This window comes from Gymnodraco acuticeps, unplaced genomic scaffold (genome assembly GCF_902827175.1).
Source record: "Gymnodraco acuticeps unplaced genomic scaffold, fGymAcu1.1, whole genome shotgun sequence".
In the NCBI taxonomy this organism is placed as follows: Eukaryota; Metazoa; Chordata; class Actinopteri; order Perciformes; family Bathydraconidae; genus Gymnodraco; species Gymnodraco acuticeps.
This window is the reverse complement of record NW_022989750.1, coordinates 134,428-157,014: the sequence shown is the minus strand read 5'-3', so window position 1 is coordinate 157,014 and position 22,587 is coordinate 134,428. Positions and strand designations below refer to the sequence as shown.

Sequence of the window (22,587 nt, the reverse complement as noted above, 5' to 3'; positions counted from 1 at the left end):
ACACACACACACACACACACAGTCTCTCGCCCAGATCCAACACGAACAATATCCTCCTGTAATAATGCGGCTGCAGGGCATCAGAAGGAGGTGTCGGTCAGGTGGCCCATTGGTCTCACATGTCAAGGCCCGCTCTGCCAGACACAAAAACAGCCGCCAGCCACTCTGTACCGTCAGATCTTCCTTTTAAGAAGTTGGGACACACACAAGTGTTGCCTTCTAACTGTTGGCGCACTTTCAGTGTCTCAAAGCTCAGAAAGAGTCAACACTCAATGGTTTGTCTTAAAAATCTGGATAAAAGATCAGCCTTTAACTTGACAGCGAAACTTTAACGTTGAGCCCTTTCACATTTATCTTGGATATCCTGCTCAACACGGACTCTGGGGGCGAGTTGGGCTGTCCTCAGGGGACTCTGCATGCTCTCTCACTGCCGGAGGAAGAAGTCAACCCTCGCTCACTCTACCCTGCAGTATCATTTCAACCCTTCCCCTTTCCTGCGAGCGGAATGAGTGACTGACAGAAATAACAGAGCTGCTTTGAAAGTTTAAGACTTCTCTTCGGATCTTCTGTACAATTCGGAGCTATGCTACTAAACACCCTTTCCGAAATGCAGTGAATGTCACGTGTGGCGTTAGATTGCGTATTTAGAACAACAACAAATCAGTAGGAGAGGAGAAACAACTCAGGAAAGTCTTCAGATACAACAGCTCCCTCTCTGCTTCTTCCTTCTGGAGAGACCAATTGGACATCACATTTCTGCCTTGTTGAGGCTTGCCTGGGACCTTAGTGGTGCAACACTGCAACATTCCTCAAAATGTTTCCTGAATCCAGAGGCTCTGAGGAGTAACGCAGATCTGGCCTCTATCGCACTGGGTTTTCTTTTCATTTCTCACCTGGAACCTTCCTGTGTTCGCAGTACAAAACCTCATGGAGTCAATCCAGAACCACCCGCCTGTTCATGGGAGAAAAAAAACAGACTGAGTTGTGAAGTTTCAGAATCCACAGGAGGCTCGGTTCAGATGTTCAGGTTATTTTCTTTACAGCCCAGAGTGTCTCTTATGAGTCAGGAGCTCACGGGACAATGAACAAAGACCTGGCACTGGCAAGGAAAGGGGCGCCGACTGTTTTCGGGCACGGTCGGAGACACTCGTGCTTGGGGTATGTTCATAAACGTTGCATCCTGTATCTCTTTCAGCGCTCATATTCATGAGAGGGAGTGTTCATGCATGCTGCAGAGTACATCTGCTACGTTAGCTACAAATAGCTACAATTGACAAGGAGAACTGGCGTATTTTAGCTAATGGTAAGACATACGCTTGTTCAAGTGAGTGAGATGATTAAATGTGGACACACCTAGCGTAGGTTGCAACCCGTGCATACACTGCAATTCCCTAATAATAAGTCATTATAGAAACTATAAACAAAATGTTGGTTCATGTGAAAAAAACGTAATCAGATTTTGGTGTCAGTCTGCAGAATCTAAGAACAGGTGATGCCCCGGAACACGCAGAGAGAGTTTTACTTTGGTTTTCCTTTTTGCTCCTGCGCAACTTTCTGAGACATTTCATTGATGCTAGTGTTGTGTCATATGGATGGATGGTAGAGATGTTAATGACTTACAAACATTCACGTCATCAGACGGTTTTATAATTGCAGTGTTGGTCTGATGAGGTTCAAAATACTTTTTACAATTTGGGTTTAATTACCTTGAATGACGCACAAGCTGTTCAAGCTGGTTTGGTTTCCCAGTTGTTATTGCCAACTGGATTTTGACTTTATGCTTTTTACCAGACAAAACTGTGTGTATTTTAACATTGCAGTAAATCATGCATTGTAGCAAGTTGGTGTGAAATGGGTTCATCATTTTGGTAAGGAACTGAATTGTCTTCATCGTGGTGAAGAAACATAACAGTAAAAGAGGATCTGATGAGAAATGTTCAACAGGACCTTTAGTTATAATTATTTTATAGATGTTGCTATGGTAAGTCTGCATAGTAGAAAGAGTGTGCTCATAAAGTGAGAAGTGTGTCTCTCAGCAGCCTGAGCTTCGGCGCCAGTGTGTGACTTGGTGGTTTTTGAGCTGCAGTTTTCTTTTGTTTTTTTTCATGCTGGCATTTTACCCAACGTCTTTGAGAGGAAGTGAGTTTTGTTTGTGGCAAGTTTCATTCAACAGACTTCCTGTTTTTGCTAAAAGTCTCCCAGAGACATTTTCAGCACGATGACCCAGAGAAAAAGCTGCTGTCTGAACACAGAGTACTGAAGCCAGTGTTTGTGTTCAAGCTGTTTAAAAGCACATGCACATTTTTACAAGTGCTGTTCCTCAATGTGTGAACAATGCATTTTTCTCTGACAATGTGTGTACATGAGTGTGTGTTGTACATGGTCGTGAGTGTGTGAGCAGAGGGAGCGTGTTGGTGGACGGATAGCCCCGCCTGTTGTTGCTGACTCATGTTACACTGACGACAAATGCACCCGGCCTTCTGTGTGTTCATGGCAACCATTAAGCACATACATGTTCCCATTGCATGCATGTTTGAATGTTTTTCAATCTGTTCCAGTGTGTTTTCTTTGTGTCCTTGTGTGTGTACACGCTTTGTGTCCTCAGTACTGATACACACTAAACTGGGATTGATGGGCAGCATCTAGCTCTACACTGTGTTTCTGGGTCACTGGTTGGCTCGCCCCCCACAGCACGACCACAAACACAGGCCACACCTTCACCGTCACACACAGCAGGAACCGTCGAGTTAAAGTAGAGGGAGGAACCATAACTTGTTTGGCTCATTTCCTTGACACATACTTTACTCTGTGTGGCTAGTAGCACCTGTGGTTGTTGATTTTATTAATTTAATTAACCTTTTGAAAAACATGAAGTCCTTTCTGCCACTTTCAATTGTGGAAAATCAATACCTACTGGGTTTTGACCAAAATCAAAACACATTAGTATGAATTTGAAATGTCAAAGGCAAAGTCTTCTTGAGTATTCATGATGTCAAGTGCCTCTCTATACCAATGATACTGTTGTTAAGGGATAGTGGATAGTGGGTGCTAATTATCAATATTGCATTCAGCATTTATTTTCTGTAAATTGTGGTTGTTCAACACTAATTTTAGTACACTTCCGTAAATCAGTTATACCAAAGGCTGACATTATATTCAAAGAATATCATATTAATTGCCAAGTTTCTTGAGAAAGAAATGTTGTGTCATAGTTGTTGTCAAAGCAGATACAAGTTTTTTATGTCGTGAGTAAGTGAGAGCAACAGTAATGACCTGAACACAGGCCAAACTGTTTTGTTTTTCTTTAAGTGAGCAACGTTTGGGTTTCAAGGTAGCATTCAAAAGATGCTGCAGTGTGTGAAATGTAATTACGTCATAATCTAGCAAGTTGTGTGTGTGTGTGTGTGTGTGTGTGTGTGTGTGTGTGTGTGTGTGTGTGTGTGTGTGTGTGTGTGTGTGTGTGTGTGTGTGTGTGTGTGTGTGTGTGTGTGTGTGTGTGTGTGTGTGTGTGTGTGTGTGTGTGTGTGTGTGTGTGTGTGTGTGTGTGTGTGTGTGTGTGTGTGTGTGTGTGTGTGTGTGTGTGTGTGTGTGGTGGGGAACAATAACACAACAGACCCCCAAAATAGGACCCCAAGCTTGGAATAGTTCCCCAGCCCCGCCAGCCTGGCTGCCCATAACACATGATTATGACATGTGTTTCTCGTTTGTTATATACACACACAAAGACACACACACCCTGCAACAGTCACTCGTCCCAAAATCCATGTTGATTGCTCCACCAGAGAATCGACTTTGAGGTCATGTTTCCAAATGAATGTAGGTGTTTTACTAGCAGTGGAAATATGAAGAAGTTGAGAGGTTTTTTTGCCAGTTTTGCCTTGTGAGCAGAGTGTTTCTGTAAAGGCCAGTGTGTCTTTGTTTTACTCCTGTGTGTGGATTTAATGTAGTTTCCTGGCACAGACTGACCTCTGCTGGATAGTCAGTCCATCTTCAGGAGACTGAATCAGCAGCACTCTGACTTTTTATATTGGCTCAACATTATCTGATGTTTGAGATAAAGCAGTTTACATAGGTGTGAACTCAGTGTGTGGGTGCTTGGTTAACGCTATCTAAACAAATAAAGATTGACGTCAAAAAACAACCAAATGATGAGACACCACCCCTCTGAAGTGACATGGCCTGTTCTACTGCAGGTTGTGTGTTTTGTGGGAGGCGCAGGAGAAGCAGCATGACTTGAACCCTGCAGCAAGATATAAATATTATTAACAACTAAGAAACAACCACAAGTCACATTGCCATAAATCAGACAGTATTAGACCAGTGCACAAAGAATCAGCACAAACCATAGAATAGCCAGATTCAGTTTGATCATTTCTGTTAACACTTTATTATTAATGTGACTGATAATCTCCTCCTGTAACAATCAGCTGAAACATTAACTTGGAAGTCACTGGCACAATCCCAATGTCCACACTCAAAGACTTACAAGTTCAGGACGCTTTATGGTTACCACCCTTTCAATTTGTCAAGTGCATGAGGGCATTTTAAACCCTTTATGCACACTTTCCACAAATTCACATTTCTCCAGATTTTGCCCAAGAGAATTGGCCACAATTCAAAGCTTGAGGAGTTTATAACAAGCACATGGAATTGTGAATGCAAGGATAGCTGTGTTACATTCACAGCTAGTTAATTCAACAATCATTTCTGTTTGCTTTATGATGCTGTTTTGAGCAAGCAATTTGATTATTTACCAATTACCATCTTACGTTAAATCCTCAGGGTTCAGGGCTTAAGGCCTTAGGGGAGACTTTGACATTAAGCCCCTACACATATCAATGTGTTATCTTCAATATGTCTCCACTAGATGGTGCACGTCTTTCTCTGCTTGGATTTGACACATTCACTGAAATACAATCAATCTACTGAACCTGTGAAGTGAGTTTTGCCAGGTCTTAAAGACAGCCATCATCTGTCCAGTGTCTTCCAGGATACATTATTGTCTTTAAATGTATAATTAAATAGCTTTGAAACGTGTATAGATTCACTGTAATCAAGAAAGACTGTAGACTTAGGATACATCACATTTTCACTTACAAGAAACTCTGAGTGTTATTAAACACTTCTCCATTGTCCTGAAAAGGGTCAAAGGCAGTGCTATCTGTCAAGTTTTATTGGTGATACAGTATTTTCCAGATAAGCGAGGTTATAATGTGAATATGTTGTTAATTAGTCAGGGGAAACAAATTAAAAGTCTGACAGAGGGCATAGTCAGTCTTTCAGAAGGATGTGTGAACTTATCTGCCAACACTCAGAGCTTCCTGTTTTCAAAAAGAAGGTCTGTTATGCCTTTATGCCTGAAGTTTGTTGCCTCACTGCATTGTTTATGCTCACTGAAAAGCTGCGACAGAATGCTTACTTTATCAGCACTGAATCTGCCTGAAAAGTTGTGCAATGCCGTATCTAAAGCATACAAACACTTATGCTAACCAGCCCTGGGCTGTCAAATAGTGAGCATCTCTTTAAAGTGAATTAATGAAAAACAAAATGTTCCTGTCAGTGTCTCTGCAGCTGTGAACTTTCATTAATCATAAGAAGACTTAATTTAAATAAAAGGTTTATATCACGTTGGTACTGTTTGTCTAGTACACACTCACAAACATCACCGTGAACGCACATGGAAGACACTCCCCCCTGGCGGCTTATTCTCATTACAGACGTTATGTTGTCATAGGAGCCAGCAGCCAGCTGGACTGCAGAAGTCATTTGGCCGGTGGATTTGGTTACACAGCGGCCTCACAAACACCTCATTCTCAGCAAACCTCCACCCCGGCATCTGTTTTCAGCTCCAACATGTTCCTCCAGCACATTGCATAAGGAGGGAGGAGAGCACTTGTGGGAGGGGTGCAAACATGGTAAATCCCTAAATGTCATATTGGAACTTACTGGGTGAAATACATAATAGTGAAAGAAAACGTTTTTCAAGAGATTATTGTCAGTCCGTGCCTTTTCTGTCTGTCTGTGTTCAGTCCTCTGAATAATGTAGCCATTATTCCATTGCGTGATTTTAAACTCAAGTCAGCACTTGATCCAGGAAAGTTTACAAGAAGCAATTCTGAAAGTGAGACTTGCATAAATCACATTTACATAGTGGAAGTGTTTGAGAAGGCATTTACTTCTGTAAGGATCTCCCAAAGTCAAAGTGTATATTAGTATCAACTCTGAAAAACAGTACCTTTGAGTAACAATTGAGTTAGTAAAAAGTCACTTCATGTGATATTGTAGGGGCCCTGCTGATTCTGTCCTGGTTGTAGAAGAAGGACCGCTCTTTATTCCTGCAATATGCTTGGACAGAATAGAAGCCTAAATCTGTTTTGTGAATTTCTGGAGAATCTTGTTATTGTGTCCTTAGTGTGTGTTGTTTGGGCTGCTGCAGGATTATTTCTAGTTCTGGTCGCTACATTCAATTGTGACTGACAGCATGTTAAATGTGAGGTAGTTTAGGTGAGGGTTCAGCATCTTTGAGGCTTTATGTTAAGAGAAACTGGCTTCCCATTAAGTGAGTATGTTCAAGTGACTCAGGGTTTTGTTCATGAGAGAGGTTAATGCATCGCGTTGATGCAGCATTGACTGTCTGAGCTAACTCGTAAAAATGTGATTTGAGTCAGACGGACCTGTTCCAGAGAAAGTGAGTTATGGGTCAATGTGAATGAGGACAGTCCCACAAAACATAGCTCAGGATGAAAGTTTATTAAACCGACAAGTATGGAAAGCCAATGAGCCCCTCCCATTAGATATTTCTATATAGCTTTACTAGCCAGCTGGTGTTTGTAAACTCCTTTTCAAACAGCAGTCTGTGTTTATGGATATCACTCCATTCATAACTTTGAATGCAGACATTTAAACAGATCTGTATAAAAAGAAAATGTTAATTTGTTATTTACAATACACCTTGTAACTTTACTGTACAGATTAAAGGTAATTGTTTTATGTGTTGTGAAGTAATCAACATTATTTATATAGGTTCATATTTGTTTACCATCTGTCTGAAACAAGAGCCCTGATATAGCTCTGCTCTGATTGGTTAGCAGGCCGATTAGTCAACTTCTTAGAGATGTCCCGCCCCTCAGCCTATCACGTACAGTGTGTTTGAGCGCTAGCCAATAGAAGCGTGAGTGTTAAGTTGGGTTGTCACTATGTTACAGAAGTAAACAAAGGAGTCAAAATGAGGCAAGGGAGGCTGTGGCTCAGTGGGATGGTGCGCTGATCTTCGGATCCGCGAGCAAGTTCGAGTCCCACTGCAGTCAGCATGTCGATGTGTCCCTGGGCAACGCACTTGCCCCAAATTGCTCCTGTGGGGATTGCCCACAGTAATGAATGTAAGTAAGTCGCTTTGGGTAAAAGAGTGACATGTAACGTAATGTAATGAGGCATTTCAGGCAGGGGGGGGGGGGGGGGAGTGTGTGGGAGAGAAACTCCCTCTGGAGGTAACGTTTAAGCCTTTACAAACCATACATACATACATACATTCTTACTCTTATTTCTGAATGATTTAAAAAAAGATAACCCATTTATTTTTCAACCACGTGCAGGCACATTGAACAGCGTTCACTCACACATTTTATGACTGTTTATGAACACCAGCTGGCAATATAAATCGTTTTTATATTTTAATAAACTTAATTGGCTTTCTGAACACTTTGACGTCAGAAAGGTGTGTGCGGGTGGAGAGGTTTTCCAAAACACGTCAACCATCTGACAATCAGTTTTGATTTTGAAGTCAGCTTGATTCAATTTTAGCTACGGAGTGAGCTTTCTTTGTCCCCACAAATTCAGGCAAACATTTGCTTGATTGCCACATTTCTGAACAAGTAGGCCATCAGTATAGTCCATGATTTGGCACCTTGACCTCACTGAGTGTGACAATTAAATAACCCTAGCCCACAGCTGGTACCATCTGACAGCACCCTGCTGGTATAAAGACCAGCCAAAAGCAAACAGCAGCTGCAGTAGCATGCATATTAAATAGAAAAAGGCAAAGGCTGTATGTCAAAATATTTTAATATAATAAAAATAATGAAGTTGAGATTCATAAAATCAGCTACAAGCTACTTAACAGAGATACACCCCTTTTTTATCTCGAGTGGATCAAGAGTTCAGGCAGCAGCTTTCAAAAAAGGTTTGTACAGTAAGCACAGCTGTAAGTAAAACATCTGATTCAGCCTCCACATCCTCACCACGTCAGTTCCTTTAAACGTCTGATATTTGTAAGCCCCCAGGCCTCCAACTGCTCTTTTATGTGCCTGCCAACACGTCCAACGCGGCCCATTGCCCTGTTTCTAAAAAGACAAATATTTGTCTGCGATGTCATCAGCAGAGAGACGGTCAGGAGGTGAGATCATCAGAATTATGGGGTCCAGTCCAAGTCCATCTCTCTCTGACTGCTGAAGCCGAGTGTAAAACTGCTGCTGTAAATGAACTGTTTATGGTGCAGTTTTAGGAACAAAAAGACGTATATAAAACCATAGGAATGGATGAATTACTTTGAATATGATTTGATATGAGACTAAAGCAGCATTATAGTTTTATACATGTGCATAATTGTGTGTGTTTGTGAACAGTTGAATTATCCAATTCTCCCTTTCTCACCTTCTCGTAGAGCTTCCTTGTTCAGAGGTCTTTAAAACACACAAACAACCTCACACACACACACACACACACACACACACACACACACACACACACACACACACACACACACACACACACACACACACACACACACACACACACACACACACACACACACACACACACACACACACACACACACACATATACATTAAAACATGCACACTGCAAAAACTACTTTTACACGCTTTCAAACATCTGATGCAATTACTACGACCCCACCCCCCTGCTTCTCTCACACTCACACACTGCACATTCACTCACACACAGTTCATGTCTTTTTTTAAAGCTTCGAAGTCCATGTGCTCCAGCAGACACACAGAGAGAGCCATAGAGAAACAGAGAGAGAGAGAGGGAGAGAGAGAGGGAGGGAGGGAGGAGTGTATCTCCTAAGAAGAGAGAGAGTTCAACGCTCAACTCCTCAATGTGGATTTGAAACCAACAGCTTTGGCTCTGTGCGTTGAGCTGTCCAAACCGCATGAAACAGGGAAAGGAAATGACTCTTTAAAGCCCACTCTGCTTTGATCCCCCTTTCTTCTTTTCACACTCGACTTGTTTCTGGACTGAGGCATGCTGCTGAAACACACCGAGGACGGCTTTCCTCCGTCTGTCTGCGCCTCAATGGAAACCTGGTGTGGTGTGGAGTTAGAGGAGAGAGCGCACAAGAGCCGAGGAGTAGAGGAGCGCCCAGAGGAGGGAGAGGAGGAGGATTAGAGGAGAACAAAGCAGAAGGGAGACTCTAACAGGCAGGAACATGAGTCTGCCGACTAACTGTGTGTATCTGGCCCCCTCGGTCCAGGATCGCTACTTCAAAGTGAGGAATGGGAACATCTGCGGATCTCCGTGCGCTGTCAACCGGCCCATCGACATTGTGCAGAAACGCAGGCGGTAGGCCAGATGTGGTTTTTAATCCAGATGTTGTAGTTGCACAACTCTACACACACTGCTTTCTAATCTTTTTTCAAACAAGGCTTCGCAATTTTCCAGCTGACAAACACTTCCATTTGATATGAGAAAGTCACTTTAACTTTAATATTAAGGTTTCTTATTTCTTGTTTGCTTATTTTTTTATAAATGTCCTTTTATGAATTTGAGGTGCTCATGATGTACCGACCCCCTCCACAATATCTGTAGTACTCAACACAGCTTATTATTACTATATTGTTGGCTAATCAATTATACGTCATATTTATGAGTAGTATTTTTTATACAGCTTCTAAAGGTTTTTGATTGCGTTAGGGCTTTTCAGTACTTCGAATATTAGCTAAAGTAAGAATTTAATCATTTTCTTTATTCCAAATAAATATTTGTACTTCTCACAGCTAAATCAGTTTAATCTAGGATGTCAGAATAACCAGGACAGAGGAGTCAAGCTCAAACTTAAGTAATGACCAGAGTTCAACTTTATGAATGTAATGGTGAGGAAGATCTGTGTGTGTGTGTGTGTGTGTGTGTGTGTGTGTGTGTGTGTGTGTGTGTGTGTGTGTGTGTGTGTGTGTGTGGTGTGTGTGTGTGTGTGTGTGTGTGTGGTGTGTGTGTGTGTGTGTGTGTGTGTGTGTGTGTGTGTGTGTGTGTGTGTGTGTGTGTGTGTGTGTGTGTGTGTGTGTGTGTGTGTGTGTGTGTGTGTGTGCGTGTTTCTTTGGAGTTTTGACAGTTTTTCTATATCATTATATCATCAATGACTGCATAATGTATTGCAAAACACATTGACATATGTATTCTCTTGTTACATCGACAGTCAGATATATCTTAAAATACTTGTATTTATTTGTTTAATTGTATGTGTATATACAGTACAGTCAAATGTTGAGGGTCAAAGACAAGGGTTAAGTATACATTATATATAATAAAACAAATCCAATTTAATGAATGTCAAATTCATTGTTTGAAGGATATTTTTGAACATATTATCACAAATAAATAATCAACAAGAGATGGTTGTTATTTTACAATTATTTTACCAATTCAAAAACACATTTTAAAAGTATTACCGTTCCTACATATCACTATCTTTTTTTCGTATGGTTTTTCTATTTTTTAAAGCATATGCTGTCATACTAATAACACTAATACTTGTATTTAGTATAGCACCTTTCACAGAAATACAATTCACAAAGTGCTTCACAAGAAAGAACAAAAGTAAAAATGAAGACCACAGAAGCATGAATACAATAACAACCTGAGGCAGAAATGTAAGGTTAACATAAAAACATAACATGTAGTTTACCGAGCACTCATGCCCTATTCAACGACACGATACACAAACATATGTATTCTTATGAGTGTACCTGAAGTGGGCGGCTGCCTTAAGGGTCACAAAAGGAAATGTGACTAATTTTGCAGCCGGCCTTTCATAAAGTCATGACGACATGAGCCTGGGCGGGGAGGGGGATCAAAGTGTCTTTATAATGCCAACTTACCAATAAAAAACCTTCAAAGGGAGAATTCTAATGAACGCCAAGTTGCACATATTTATAGGCCTGATGGATCGACCACATGTGTGTAATAACACAGCGGAGAGAAGTAGAGTGCACTTTATAATCAACCCAATCCTTTAAATCCTTAGTTTCCATGAATTCCCTCAGGAAACACGCTGCGTTCTTCGTCATCGCTTTACCTCGTAGGGTTAGAGGTTGTACAGTTAGTTTTGGCAGACAGGGATTTATGTGTGTCAGTGCAGATACTTAGCTTCTGTTTTTAGAGTTATGATGGTGTTGGAGGCATCGGTCAGCTCCTCTCTACTTACTGTCTGATATAGTTATCTCTTCTAAGCTCAGTTATCTCATAGTGCCATATTCTGTTTTGTCTTTTCACTTCAGCTGTGATGATGGGACTGACGTCAGACTCTGACTTACTCATCATGTTTTACCTCCCAGCACGGATGTCAACCCATAATGTCAATACACTTTGACTCATGCAGTCAGAAGGGGAGCCAACAGCTCATCAATCTCACATTAATAATGACAATGATAATGTTCATCTAATCCAAAGTTTCTCAGCGCTGTGAGATCAAAGCAACAGCCTCAATGTGAGTGCTACTGTGTGTGGTATCTTCAAAATAATCTACAACATAAATACAATATATTTACACATAATATAAACATAAAGAAATACGTTTTTCAAATTACAAGACACCTGTCATTTAGTTTGATGCTGTTTCTTTGCTTTAGATGGATTGCCCTTGTTCAAATCATTAATAGCTCTTCTATTTTGTGTTTGAAGTCTTGGATTTGTTTAGTACAAAACATGAGAGCTCTGATGTGATATTTCTTGAACATGTTAGCAGACAGGATGTAGTTGCTGAGGTCAGAGGCGTTTTTCTCCTTGCGTGTTGGTGACAGTCAGGATGAAATGCCTCGTGTATGTGAAGCTTTGTGCTCTGCTACTTGTGAAACGACATCAAACACACAGTTCATAGTCCTTCCAGTGAATCAGGATGTCACCAGCTTGTGTTCAAATATTTAAGGAACTGTTTGATTTTCTAGCAGGTTCTGCTTGTGGACAGCAATGCCTTGACATGTAGTTGCAAGAAGTCGATTAATTTGTAATTTCAGGGTCAAGTTTATGTCATTTCTTATATTAAAGCTGTTGATCGCAGATATTTCGTGGTGATATTTAATATCTTCATATGTTGTATCACATTCTCAAGTTGTCACAATTGTTTCTGTTGTTAAATCGAGGATTCGAGCAAGTTCTGCAAAGTCTTTCTTTCCCCACGAGGTTTATTGTTTTGTTGTCAAGAAGAAAAGGAATGTGAGACAGTATGAAATACACAGGATTATCATAAAATAAAGCTACTCCTTTAGTAAAAGGAAGGCTCAGGGAACAGCTTTGATTGTGTGTTGGAGGCCTGTGTTTTGGCCGCTGTGAAATGTGTGCCTGCAGCTCTTAGTTTATTTGTGTAAAATTAAACCAGTGACAAATATGCAGAAAAATCTCCAATTTTCTTAAGTTAGGCATAACTTAACTATACAGATCTGTTTACGGCAGCTGCTTTGCAAAAACACCTGATTAGTACTCTGAACAGAAACAATGTTGATGTAATGCAGCTGCAGGAAGAGAAAAAGCACTATATTGAAGCAGCAAATATTTAAGCATTACAATAAATGTTTAAAACTGTAGCTGACGACTGCTGTCAACTCATTGTTCTTTTTATTAGATATGCATGGAAGCTGTTGTCAAAATAACATTCTCACAGCCTCAAACCACAAAAACATCTACATCCTGCCGATGAAATTAGTGATTTGGGAATTTTTAAGTAAGAATAACTCTCCAGAACTAAAGACTCTCTACGTAAACTTTACAACAAATAAAACTATGGGATACATTCATAAATGCACAATTAATTTACCATAATATGAGCAATTAGGTGAATAACAAAATATTAAGAAGATGTTCAATTCTTCTGCGGCTGTGATCAGACAGACATATCCATCTTAGAAACCTTCAGACCAGTGACTGGAAGATATTCAATATTTAATGTAGCTATATTGATAAGTCGACTAATTGATTAAGCGTTAAACGAAGAATATTATTTAAATATTTTGATAATCAATAAATGATTAAAACCAATATTTTATGCAGAAATCTTTTTTATTTTATTTATTATCTCTCAAAAATGTAGATTTCCTTATTTTTTCTGTTTCATTGATATTGAACTCAATATCTTTTCGGGTTTTGATCTGACGAAATAGACGTATAAGTACATCATTATTTGTGACTGCATTTTGTTTTACTCAGTAATCATTAGCTGTAGCCTGAATAATGAAATCGGCCAACATTTGAGTCAAGTTTCAGTCAAACTCGTGAAGTCTCCATGCAGGTACTATTTGACTCTGTGCTGTCTGCATTCAGCCTGTCCCTCCAGAAGTGACCTCTGACCTTTGGTGGTGTCACAGCAGGTTGTTGTGCCCTGGGGGCCTCAGCCCATGTCAACCCACGCAATGTGACGCACAGCTCACTCTGCAGGAGGTCAAAGGTCACCGCGAGCTGCCAGCATGATGCTACATAATGTAAACGAAGAGTCACGTTACCTCTGGCTCACGGAGAGTACGAGTCATGTACAGTATGAGGAGCAGCTGACAGTATCAGTGGCCTCATTATGCGCCTGCAGCTGGTCAGGCTCACCTGTACTGACAGGGCTGATGGATTCCCCCTCTCCCAACACCATCTGTTTATTCCTGTACTTGTCACAGGAATCTATTGCCTCGTGTATCCCATAACTGGATCTGATTACCACCCTGACGCTGCACAACTCCACTGATACAGCATAGTAACCAATCTCCAGAGCATTATATATTCTGATTTAAAAAGTGTTTGTGAAATAAATTAGGTTAGGCTTTATCCTCAGATTTAAGTTTTTCCTCTCAGCTCTTGGATGTTGCGTGTAAATAAGACGCTGACTAATAGAGTATGTAATACTGTAGACGCAATATTTTCTTCATTTAACGCCAAGAGGTGGAGAAGTGGAAAAGCCTGAAGAAGTCAAGACTCCTTGTTTATTTGTAGTTCAATTAGATTTTAAAATTGATTGATTTCACTTTACTATTAGAATTTTTATATTTATTTACATAATGTGTCCTTCGTCCCAAGGGATACAATGTTTCGTATAAAAACAAAGTACAGCATTTTTAAACAAACTATCAAACCCTAATACAAACATGTATCAGACACAGTGGCGAGCCCCTTTAAAAAAAAGAAGAGATATTACGTCACAGCGTATACTTCAGCGGAATATCAGAACAACGGCCAGGGGTGCAAAACGCATCAATGACAGCGACCCTCTACCACACAAAACAACACCATTTATATAAACACCTATCATGACAGGGCACCCACAGCCAAGTAACAATTACAAATGAATTAAGTCGGCACGGCGGCCCGCATTGAAAATGACTTAGGCCTACCTTTGATGATCAAATCACTTAAACACAAAGTCCATCCTCCTGTCCTTTTGGATGAAGCACTTGATGGCGGGTCATGCAGCTGATCCTTTGCCACTCCAGTTTATCATCGTAACTCAATCTTGAAAATGACTCGGTTAATAATTTCGTAACGATGTCATCACTGAAGTGAGCCATCATGAACGGACTTATGCTAATTAGCTACTTCCGCCTTGCTTGACCCGTTGTTATAACACACATGCATAAACTTCACAGCGGGTGGAACTTCTCATAAAGTCCGCGAAAATAAAGCCCACCCATTTAGAGGGAAGATATGATTGGTCAATTGTACTGTCATTTGACATTACTCTCTCATTGAGTTACTATAGTGGGCCCTCTGTGAATTTACAGCAGGACCACCAATCAGCTCCTATCTTCACAGTAACTCGCAGAGACGGCCAAAGGAGCTTCTTTCAGTTAACCCTTCACATTCCAACAGAAACTGAACAGGCAGATTCTAAAGATTTATTTCTTTGGAAATGTTATTTTAAATACAATTAAATCAAGTTATTTTGGTAACATAGAGGGCCCTGACGGCTCGCCACTGATCAGACATTATGAAAGTAAATGCAGGGCAACCAGTTTGATATCTCCCTTTACATCAAGTGTTTGACCAACTTGAACCCAAACTCTAATTTAGTTGCTCAAGTTGTATCTCTTTGGTTGAGTAGGGTGGCAGTCACGATTCGTAGGGTGTTTTGTTTTCTAGAGCAGTTTATAGTCAGTAATTGATTGCTTTTGTGTCTGAATTTAACTTTGTAGAACACCTGCCAGAGATGGGACATTTCTTAGCCTCCCTGCCAACTTTGTTTTATGTTATGAAAAAGTCTTTGTTTGCTCCGCCTAAATCAAAAGGAACTTCATTAATATATGAATGGCAGACCGTAACCTGTCTCTGTTAGAGTTGTCTGGCGCCAGATGTAAATGGCTTCCTTGATCTTCCACTGACTCCGGGTCGATGACTTTCACCTCCTCCCAGTCGATGCTGTAACTGGTTCTGGTCTGATGTTCACAGACAGCTGTTTTTGGCCATTTATGTTCATTCTCTCTCTTGTCTGGGATTTTCGCCATTTCACAGATGTGCTGAAGTGTTCCCCACAGCTGTCAGATGTCATAATGACGTCATACATAATGGTATTTTTGTCTTCAGGGTGTAACAGCAGAGGTCTTAACATAAACCTTTCTAGAGAGATCAACCCACATTTGAAATATTTAAAAGATTATACATCACTTTTTTGTACAGTTTATACAGGCACATATTTTAGTGTTAAATCATGTTTGACCCCTGATGAGGACTGACAGTAAAAATGGCTCCTCGACCCGCTGGACCTCAGGACGCCTCTGCTTCGAGTCTCTGGAGTCACTCCTCTGCGTTTCTACAACAAACACGCCTAAACAGAAATCCCTCTGTGTCCATAAACTCAGACAGCTGGTTTCCGGCTTGTATCTTTTTAGTGTTTTTCATAGCATCTTTTGTGTTGGAGTCTTGTATTTGGTGGAAAAACAGAGCGAGCGTTGGGCCGGGAGTAATTGCAGGCCTGAGAGCTGGTCGATGGCCGATGCAGTGACAGCCATGAAACCACAACTGACGTCAGCGGACAACTGTGACTGTGTTGGAGTTTTGTGTGTGTGCTTGTGTAGAATAGCAGAGCTACAACAGGGGTCCGAGTGTTATTCTGACATCTCAGGCCCTGTTATATTATTTTGTTGCAGTAGTTTTAGGTTACTCAAACAAATGAGGACTGTTCAGTGTTTTACAAGTGAACTTGATCACCTACATAGACTTCAGGGCTCTGCCTACACATCAGGATGCCAGGTATGGTTGGTCTAGACCAGGGGTGGCCAACCCGCGGCTCTCGAGCCGCATGCGGCTCTTTGCCTAGTTTCATGCGGCTCTTCAGTTCATATCGAATTTTATATGTGTGAGTTTGGGGGAGAGACACTGACTCCTGAATAGTGTTGCACGGTGTACCGATACTTGAAAGGTACCGCGATACCCTGCCGTTAAAAACGTTACGATTCCTCCGTTTCATTAGTATCGGTACTTTAAGAATAACGGGGAAAAGTACTCCGGTGAGAAAGCGCCGTTTTAATAAGAGCCGTGTGTGTTCAGCGCTCTGCTTCCACTCCCTGCACTGCAGCCGTGCCTGCAGTCCCTCCCCTCTCAAGCACGCTCTAAGTCCCTCCCCTCTCAAGCACACTCTAAGTCCCTCCCCTCTCAAGCACGCTCTAAGTGCCTCCCCTCTCTCGTGCACGCGCTAGCTGCCAGAGCATGTGAGAAAACGAGAAGCATGGCTGCAAGTGGGAGTGCAGCTGCCGCTGCGCCTCGGCTTGTTGACAAAAAAGACGCCAGAAGCGAAATTTGGAAGTATTTTAGCGATATCTCTGACAGTGAGGGCAAGCCTACGGACACCATGAGGCCTGTCTGTAAGACATTTATTAATTTTATTTAATACGAATTATTGTCATTTATTGTATTTATTGTTCTCATTGTTTAAAAGTGTGTGTTATGGTTATGGTTCTGGTGTGAAATAAAGCACAATAATTACATTTAAGACCGTTTCCCTTTTTTAAAGAAAATAATCGGAATCGCAATTCTTGACTTGGTATCAAAACCAAAATGTTGATATCGTGACAACACTAGCTACTCCTGACAGTTAAACCTGATATTTAGTAGGTCTGTTAAGTATTGAATGCTGATAATTCTGACGTAATTTGGCCGGTCAAAGTTGTTTGGGCTCGGATAAAATCGCTCCGTTACTTTCGTCCCGTGTTATGTATGTTGTGTATGTGTGGTGTCAGTATGAGAGGATGACAGCGCGTATAATTTTTATGTGGCCCAACAGCCAATCACAATAATACCTGCGATGCAGTGAACCAATCACCTTTGAGGGGGGGAAAACCTATCGTTGATTAAACATTATCCAGTGTTTCCCCTACCATTGTCTTGGAGGATCGCTGCGCCCCGCCAACGGAGCCCCGCGCACCCCCTGAAATTCAAGGTGTTTAAAAAAAATATATATATAATTAAAAAAATATATATATAGCCTATATAGCACCAAATTGCAAATAATCTATAACTACTGTCACTTTTCACATTGAACATGTGCTCTTTTATTAAATAAACTAAACGCTTTCATTTTAAGTTGTGAGTTTAGTGTTTTTGACCCTAAGAAACACTGATGCATTAATCAATAATCCACAGCTCCTCTCTCTGCTCCAGAGGATTTAAAAAATATATATCCCAATGCCACAAAAATGCATCAGTGACGTGGTTGAAATCTTGTCTCCAGTAAACAAAAAACTGAAACAAGCGGTATCAGTGACTGTGTGTTTGATGTGGCTCTTTGAAGTAACATAGAAAAAATGTGGCTCTTAACCTCTGACTGGTTGGCCACCCCTGGTCTAGACTTTAAACCACTTTATAATGTCAGATCACAAGAGTGCAGTAATTTGATAAGATGGTGAGACGTGTGTGAGTCTTAATATATACAGTCTATGGTGTGAGCGCGTCAAAGTTGCTGTCATTAGTTTATGTTACATGACACATGAATATTGACTCAGGGTCATGATGAAGCTCTGGTTCCTGCACTAAGTAGACAGCTATTAACAATAAATACATACTTTTATAAGGACCTACAAGTTTGTAAGTATTATTGCTATGACTAGCAAGGGCATCTTGTATTTTCTAATGGTTAGGGTTTATTTCGCAAACAGGTTGGTCAGGTTGCCTTTTTTCTACAAAAAATATGTTGTATGCATTATCAATTATATCTCAAATATTTAATTGCATCCATTCAACTTTTATTTTTCCATTAACAATTATGTTGATTGAACTATGTTTGTACCGATTACTGATCGGAAACCACCAGTGCTAATTTGTATGCCTCACTGTGTGGAATTAATTGGGGTTTTCTTATATAAAATAACACAAAGCAACTTTTGATACATATTTGATTGACATTCAGAGAGAAACTAGATTGTATATGGCTCAGTGTGCGATACCTGATCCCCTTAATCAATAATGTCAGCAATATTTATTTAATTATATATTAGATATTATACATCTATAACCATTTATAACTCCATAACTTTCCGTTAATGGAAATAATAAATAACCTTCACATGATGTCAGCACCTTAAAACATTTGAGTCAAAAAGTTAAAGAAAGACTTGGAGGAACCCCCTTTCTCCTGTCACCGTTGTCTTTATCTTCTTGTGTCCCGCTGATCAGCAATGTGATTGGCTGCTTCTGGTTTGCACTCGGCTAATTAGCGGAGGAAGTGGCACACTCCTGCCTTACTGCCGGACTCAATCACTGTAACCGAAAGGCGCCAATTAGTGCCGTTTGAACATGATTAGAGGAGCACTCGGCATGGACTGTTGCTGGGCAAAGACAGACAGACTGTGTGTGTGTGTGTGTGTGTGTGTGTGTGTGTGTGTGTGTGTGTGTGTGTGGTGTGTGTGTGTGTGTGTGTGTGTGTGTGTGTGTGTGTGTGTGTGTGTGTGTGTGTGTGTGTGTGTGTGTGTGTGTGTGTGTGTGTGTGTGTGTGTGTGTGTGTGTGTGTGTGTGTGTGTGTGTGTGTGTTCGTGCCCTGAACCTGCCTTTCCAGTTGTCCACCTGTGTGATGTAAGGTTGTTCGATTTTCAGGTCGATTCTGGAGCCAAATCTAGGTCTCTACTGCTGGGGCTATAATCGTGTGTGTGTGTGTGTGTGTGTGTGTGTGTGTGTGTGTGTGTGTGTGTGTGTGTGTGTGTGTGTGTGTGTGTGTGTGTGTGTGTGTGTGTGTGTGTGTGTGTGTGTGTGTGTGTGTGTGTGTGTGTGTGTGTGTGTGTGTGTGTGTGTGTGTGTGTGTGTGTGTGTGTGTGTGTGTGTGTGTGTGTGTGTGTGGTGTGTGTGTGTGTGTGTGTGTGTGTGTGTGTGTGTGTGTGTGTGTATGTGTGTGTGTGTGTGTGTGTGTGTGTGTGTGTGTGTGTGTGTGTGTGTGTGTGTGTGTGTGTGTGTGTGTGTGTGTGTGGTTCTGGCCCAGAGTGTTACCCTCCTAACCATTTTCTAATGATGTTAATGCTCATCAAACAGCGTATGGATTTCTGTCCGGTTGGATAGTCCGTGCTAATCACTGACATGGACTCCACGATCAATTCCGCTTCGGAGGAGTGAATTAACTTTAGAGCTGCCCTGCACATCAAACATTTAACCATTTGAGCACTAGCTTAGTCACACTCATATTTAAAGTCTGTTAAAAATGCACTCTTATTTATGTACATTGTAGACCATGTAGTACGTAGAACCACAGTTGAAACACCAAAGACAGCAAACAGATGCCCTGCAGAACTGTTATTAAGATTTTTAGTTTTTTGGGTCTTCTCCCCTTTAATTTTGCCCTCTTTTGATAGAACAGCCTTGGATAGAAAGTGAGTCAGAGGGGCATGCATCAAAAGCAGTGGCGAACCGTGTCTATCACAACTGGACCTTCTGTAGACACGCACACCCCCCGCAACAACTTCATCTTCACCTGTTGCACTTGTCATTTCAACGTTAAAAACAATAAAACGGCATGAATTGCTTCGTCGCATTCATCTAGATCCTCTGTCTCGAGCCAGTTAACTAGCGGGCCTTCTAGAATACCCTGGAACCGAGGGGAACTCTGAAAGAATACGCCCATTGGCTATAAATCAATATATGATTGGTTAATCAAACTGTCAGTCCAAACGTACGCTCTCATTCAGTGCAACGGCCAGGGCATTCTTTCAAGGATGTAGAATACCTTGGTTGAAGGATATTCTACCCAGAGACCCAGAACAAGATCTGATTGGTTGCTTTCTTTTCTAACACAAAACCACTGAAATGCGTAGTGCATGGTCCGAGGACAAACAAATCAACGTAACACTGTAATATTGCAGATCATCAACACAGATACGATTCTCATTTATTCATTTTATATACATTTTATTACATTTTATTTATATAATTAAATCGATTTTTTGTTTGTTTTATCTGAGTGTTCCAGGGTATTCTCTGAATACCTTGAAGGCCCTGACGGTTCGCCACTGATCAAAAGGCGAGAAAGTACAATTTAAACCGAGTCTACTGCAGTTAGGACTAAACCCTTATACAGGGTCGGCTCTAGAACAAATCAAATGGGGGGGCAATCATTTATCAAGGGGGGGCACACACTGCCGTCAACAACCAACACACAAACACCAACGCAACTTCAATTTAAAAAAACATGCTGTAAAGTCTATTGTCTTTCACACACATTGCAGGGGTGTAGTGCTATTTTCTAGCGCACCTATGACCTGTGCATGCACGGTTGTGGCACGACCACCAAAACAGAAACATATGGACATAGGCCACCATATAAAAAGTGTGCAAATGTATTTAGTATCCTATCCATGTGAACATGTTTTAGGTGGGGGTGGACCTAACCTCCTCTAGGAGGGTCTGGGGGCATGCTCCCCCGGGAAGATTATTTTTAAAATATTGAATCAATCAATCATCAATCTGGTGCACTTTGAGAGCAAAATGAAGAGATATGGATACATCTCTCAGCATCCATATGAAACAGAACTGTACACAGATTTACTTTTTCTTTATGGATATTTTACTAATCACTCCCCTTTAAACTGTATTCTTGTGTTACTGTCCTATAGTATTTCATACCCGTTTTTCATTTATTCTCTTATTTTTTAATAACTATAATGATCATATAAATGTGTTCCTCGCAAATACTTGTTTACATAAATGGTGACCAAACCGTTTGAGACCCACTGAGATAACCTACACTAAAGTGAACTATCTAAACACTGAGAGTCCTTACCTCACTGAGCTGAGGTTATACGATCCTCTCAGTCTGACAGGAGAGGACTCTCCTCCACCTTGGTGTAGAAACAGCTCTTTATATCCGTTAGCATAGCTAGCTAACCAGATGCTAACAACAACATTCCGTTACCACTCGCGCACTCACAAAATGCGATCGTGCCACACACACACAGAACCGAGCTTGAATGAAACAGAGACCCAGAAGTAGGCTACTTGTACTGTACTGTATATCATATTATTTTCGATGGCTTTGCTGTATAATCAGTATAACAGATGAACAGATTGCCACCGGGCTTTCATCTAAACACACAGCCACGTAATGATAACAAAACAAACGTCGGGGGTCATTGGTCAAGCAACACACCAATCAGAGAGCAGCAGTGAGCACACCTCAGGCTGTGTTTTATATTTGTATTCTTTATTTCTGATGTATTTCACACAAAAAACCTTTAGTGGAAACGTTTTCACTTATATGATTAAAAAAAAGAAGTGGCAAGGCTTGCCCACCCTGCGTTGGGGGGGCACAGTGACTCATTTGGGGGGACATGGCCCACGAATGACCCCCCATGACGCCGACCCTGCCCTTATACAGGGGCCACCACTCTACATGGTCAGCGTCCTTCAAATATTTTTGACCAAACAACAAGGTACAGCTAGCTTTCTGTCCAGAATCTCTACTCCAAAGCCAAGGGAAAATATCCTTTTTCAACCATTTTTTATTTAATTTGTTTATTTAATCGTTTATTTGGCAGGGACAATGCACAGTAATGAACACTTAAAACATTAAAATGTATCAAGCGTAACAGTGCCAGATTTAGCTTTGAGCTAATTTCCATCCCCAGTCCCTCACATAAATCATTTAAGAAAATGACATTTTACAAACATAGCAAAAACAAAATACATGATATGCAAAAAATGCAAAAGAGCAAGAGCAGCATACAATCATCCAAGGATAAAACAATCTAACTCAAAAATATATGGTAGATGGTCAGGTTTTCATTTAATCTATCTACTCTCCATCCATCCATCCATCTTCTCCCGCTTATCCGTGGTCGGGTCGCGGGGGTAGCAGTTCCAGCAGAGAGCCCCAAACTTTCTTTTCCCTGGCGACATCAACCAGCTCTGACTGGG

At 41.0% G+C, this 22,587-nt stretch overlaps 1 protein-coding gene across 6 annotated transcripts in view; it reads left to right on the top strand.

The window, feature by feature from the left end:
* LOC117536233 (cAMP-specific 3',5'-cyclic phosphodiesterase 4D-like) overlaps positions 1 to 22,587 on the top strand; it is a 122,371-nt gene that overhangs the window by 58,020 nt on the left and 41,764 nt on the right. Inside the window, exon 1 of one of the 6 annotated variants that reach the window (XM_034201321.1) lies at positions 357 to 1,158. The exons of 3 other annotated variants lie outside the window; for them this stretch is intronic. In XM_034201321.1, the coding sequence (XP_034057212.1) occupies positions 1,082 to 1,158 (77 nt within the window). In that variant the 5' untranslated portion in view covers positions 357 to 1,081. Of the gene's footprint in view, positions 1 to 356; positions 1,159 to 1,190; positions 1,304 to 9,131; positions 9,580 to 22,587 lie in introns of those variants that run through there. 2 more of the 6 variants (XM_034201401.1, XM_034201254.1) reach the window with 2 other exon arrangements.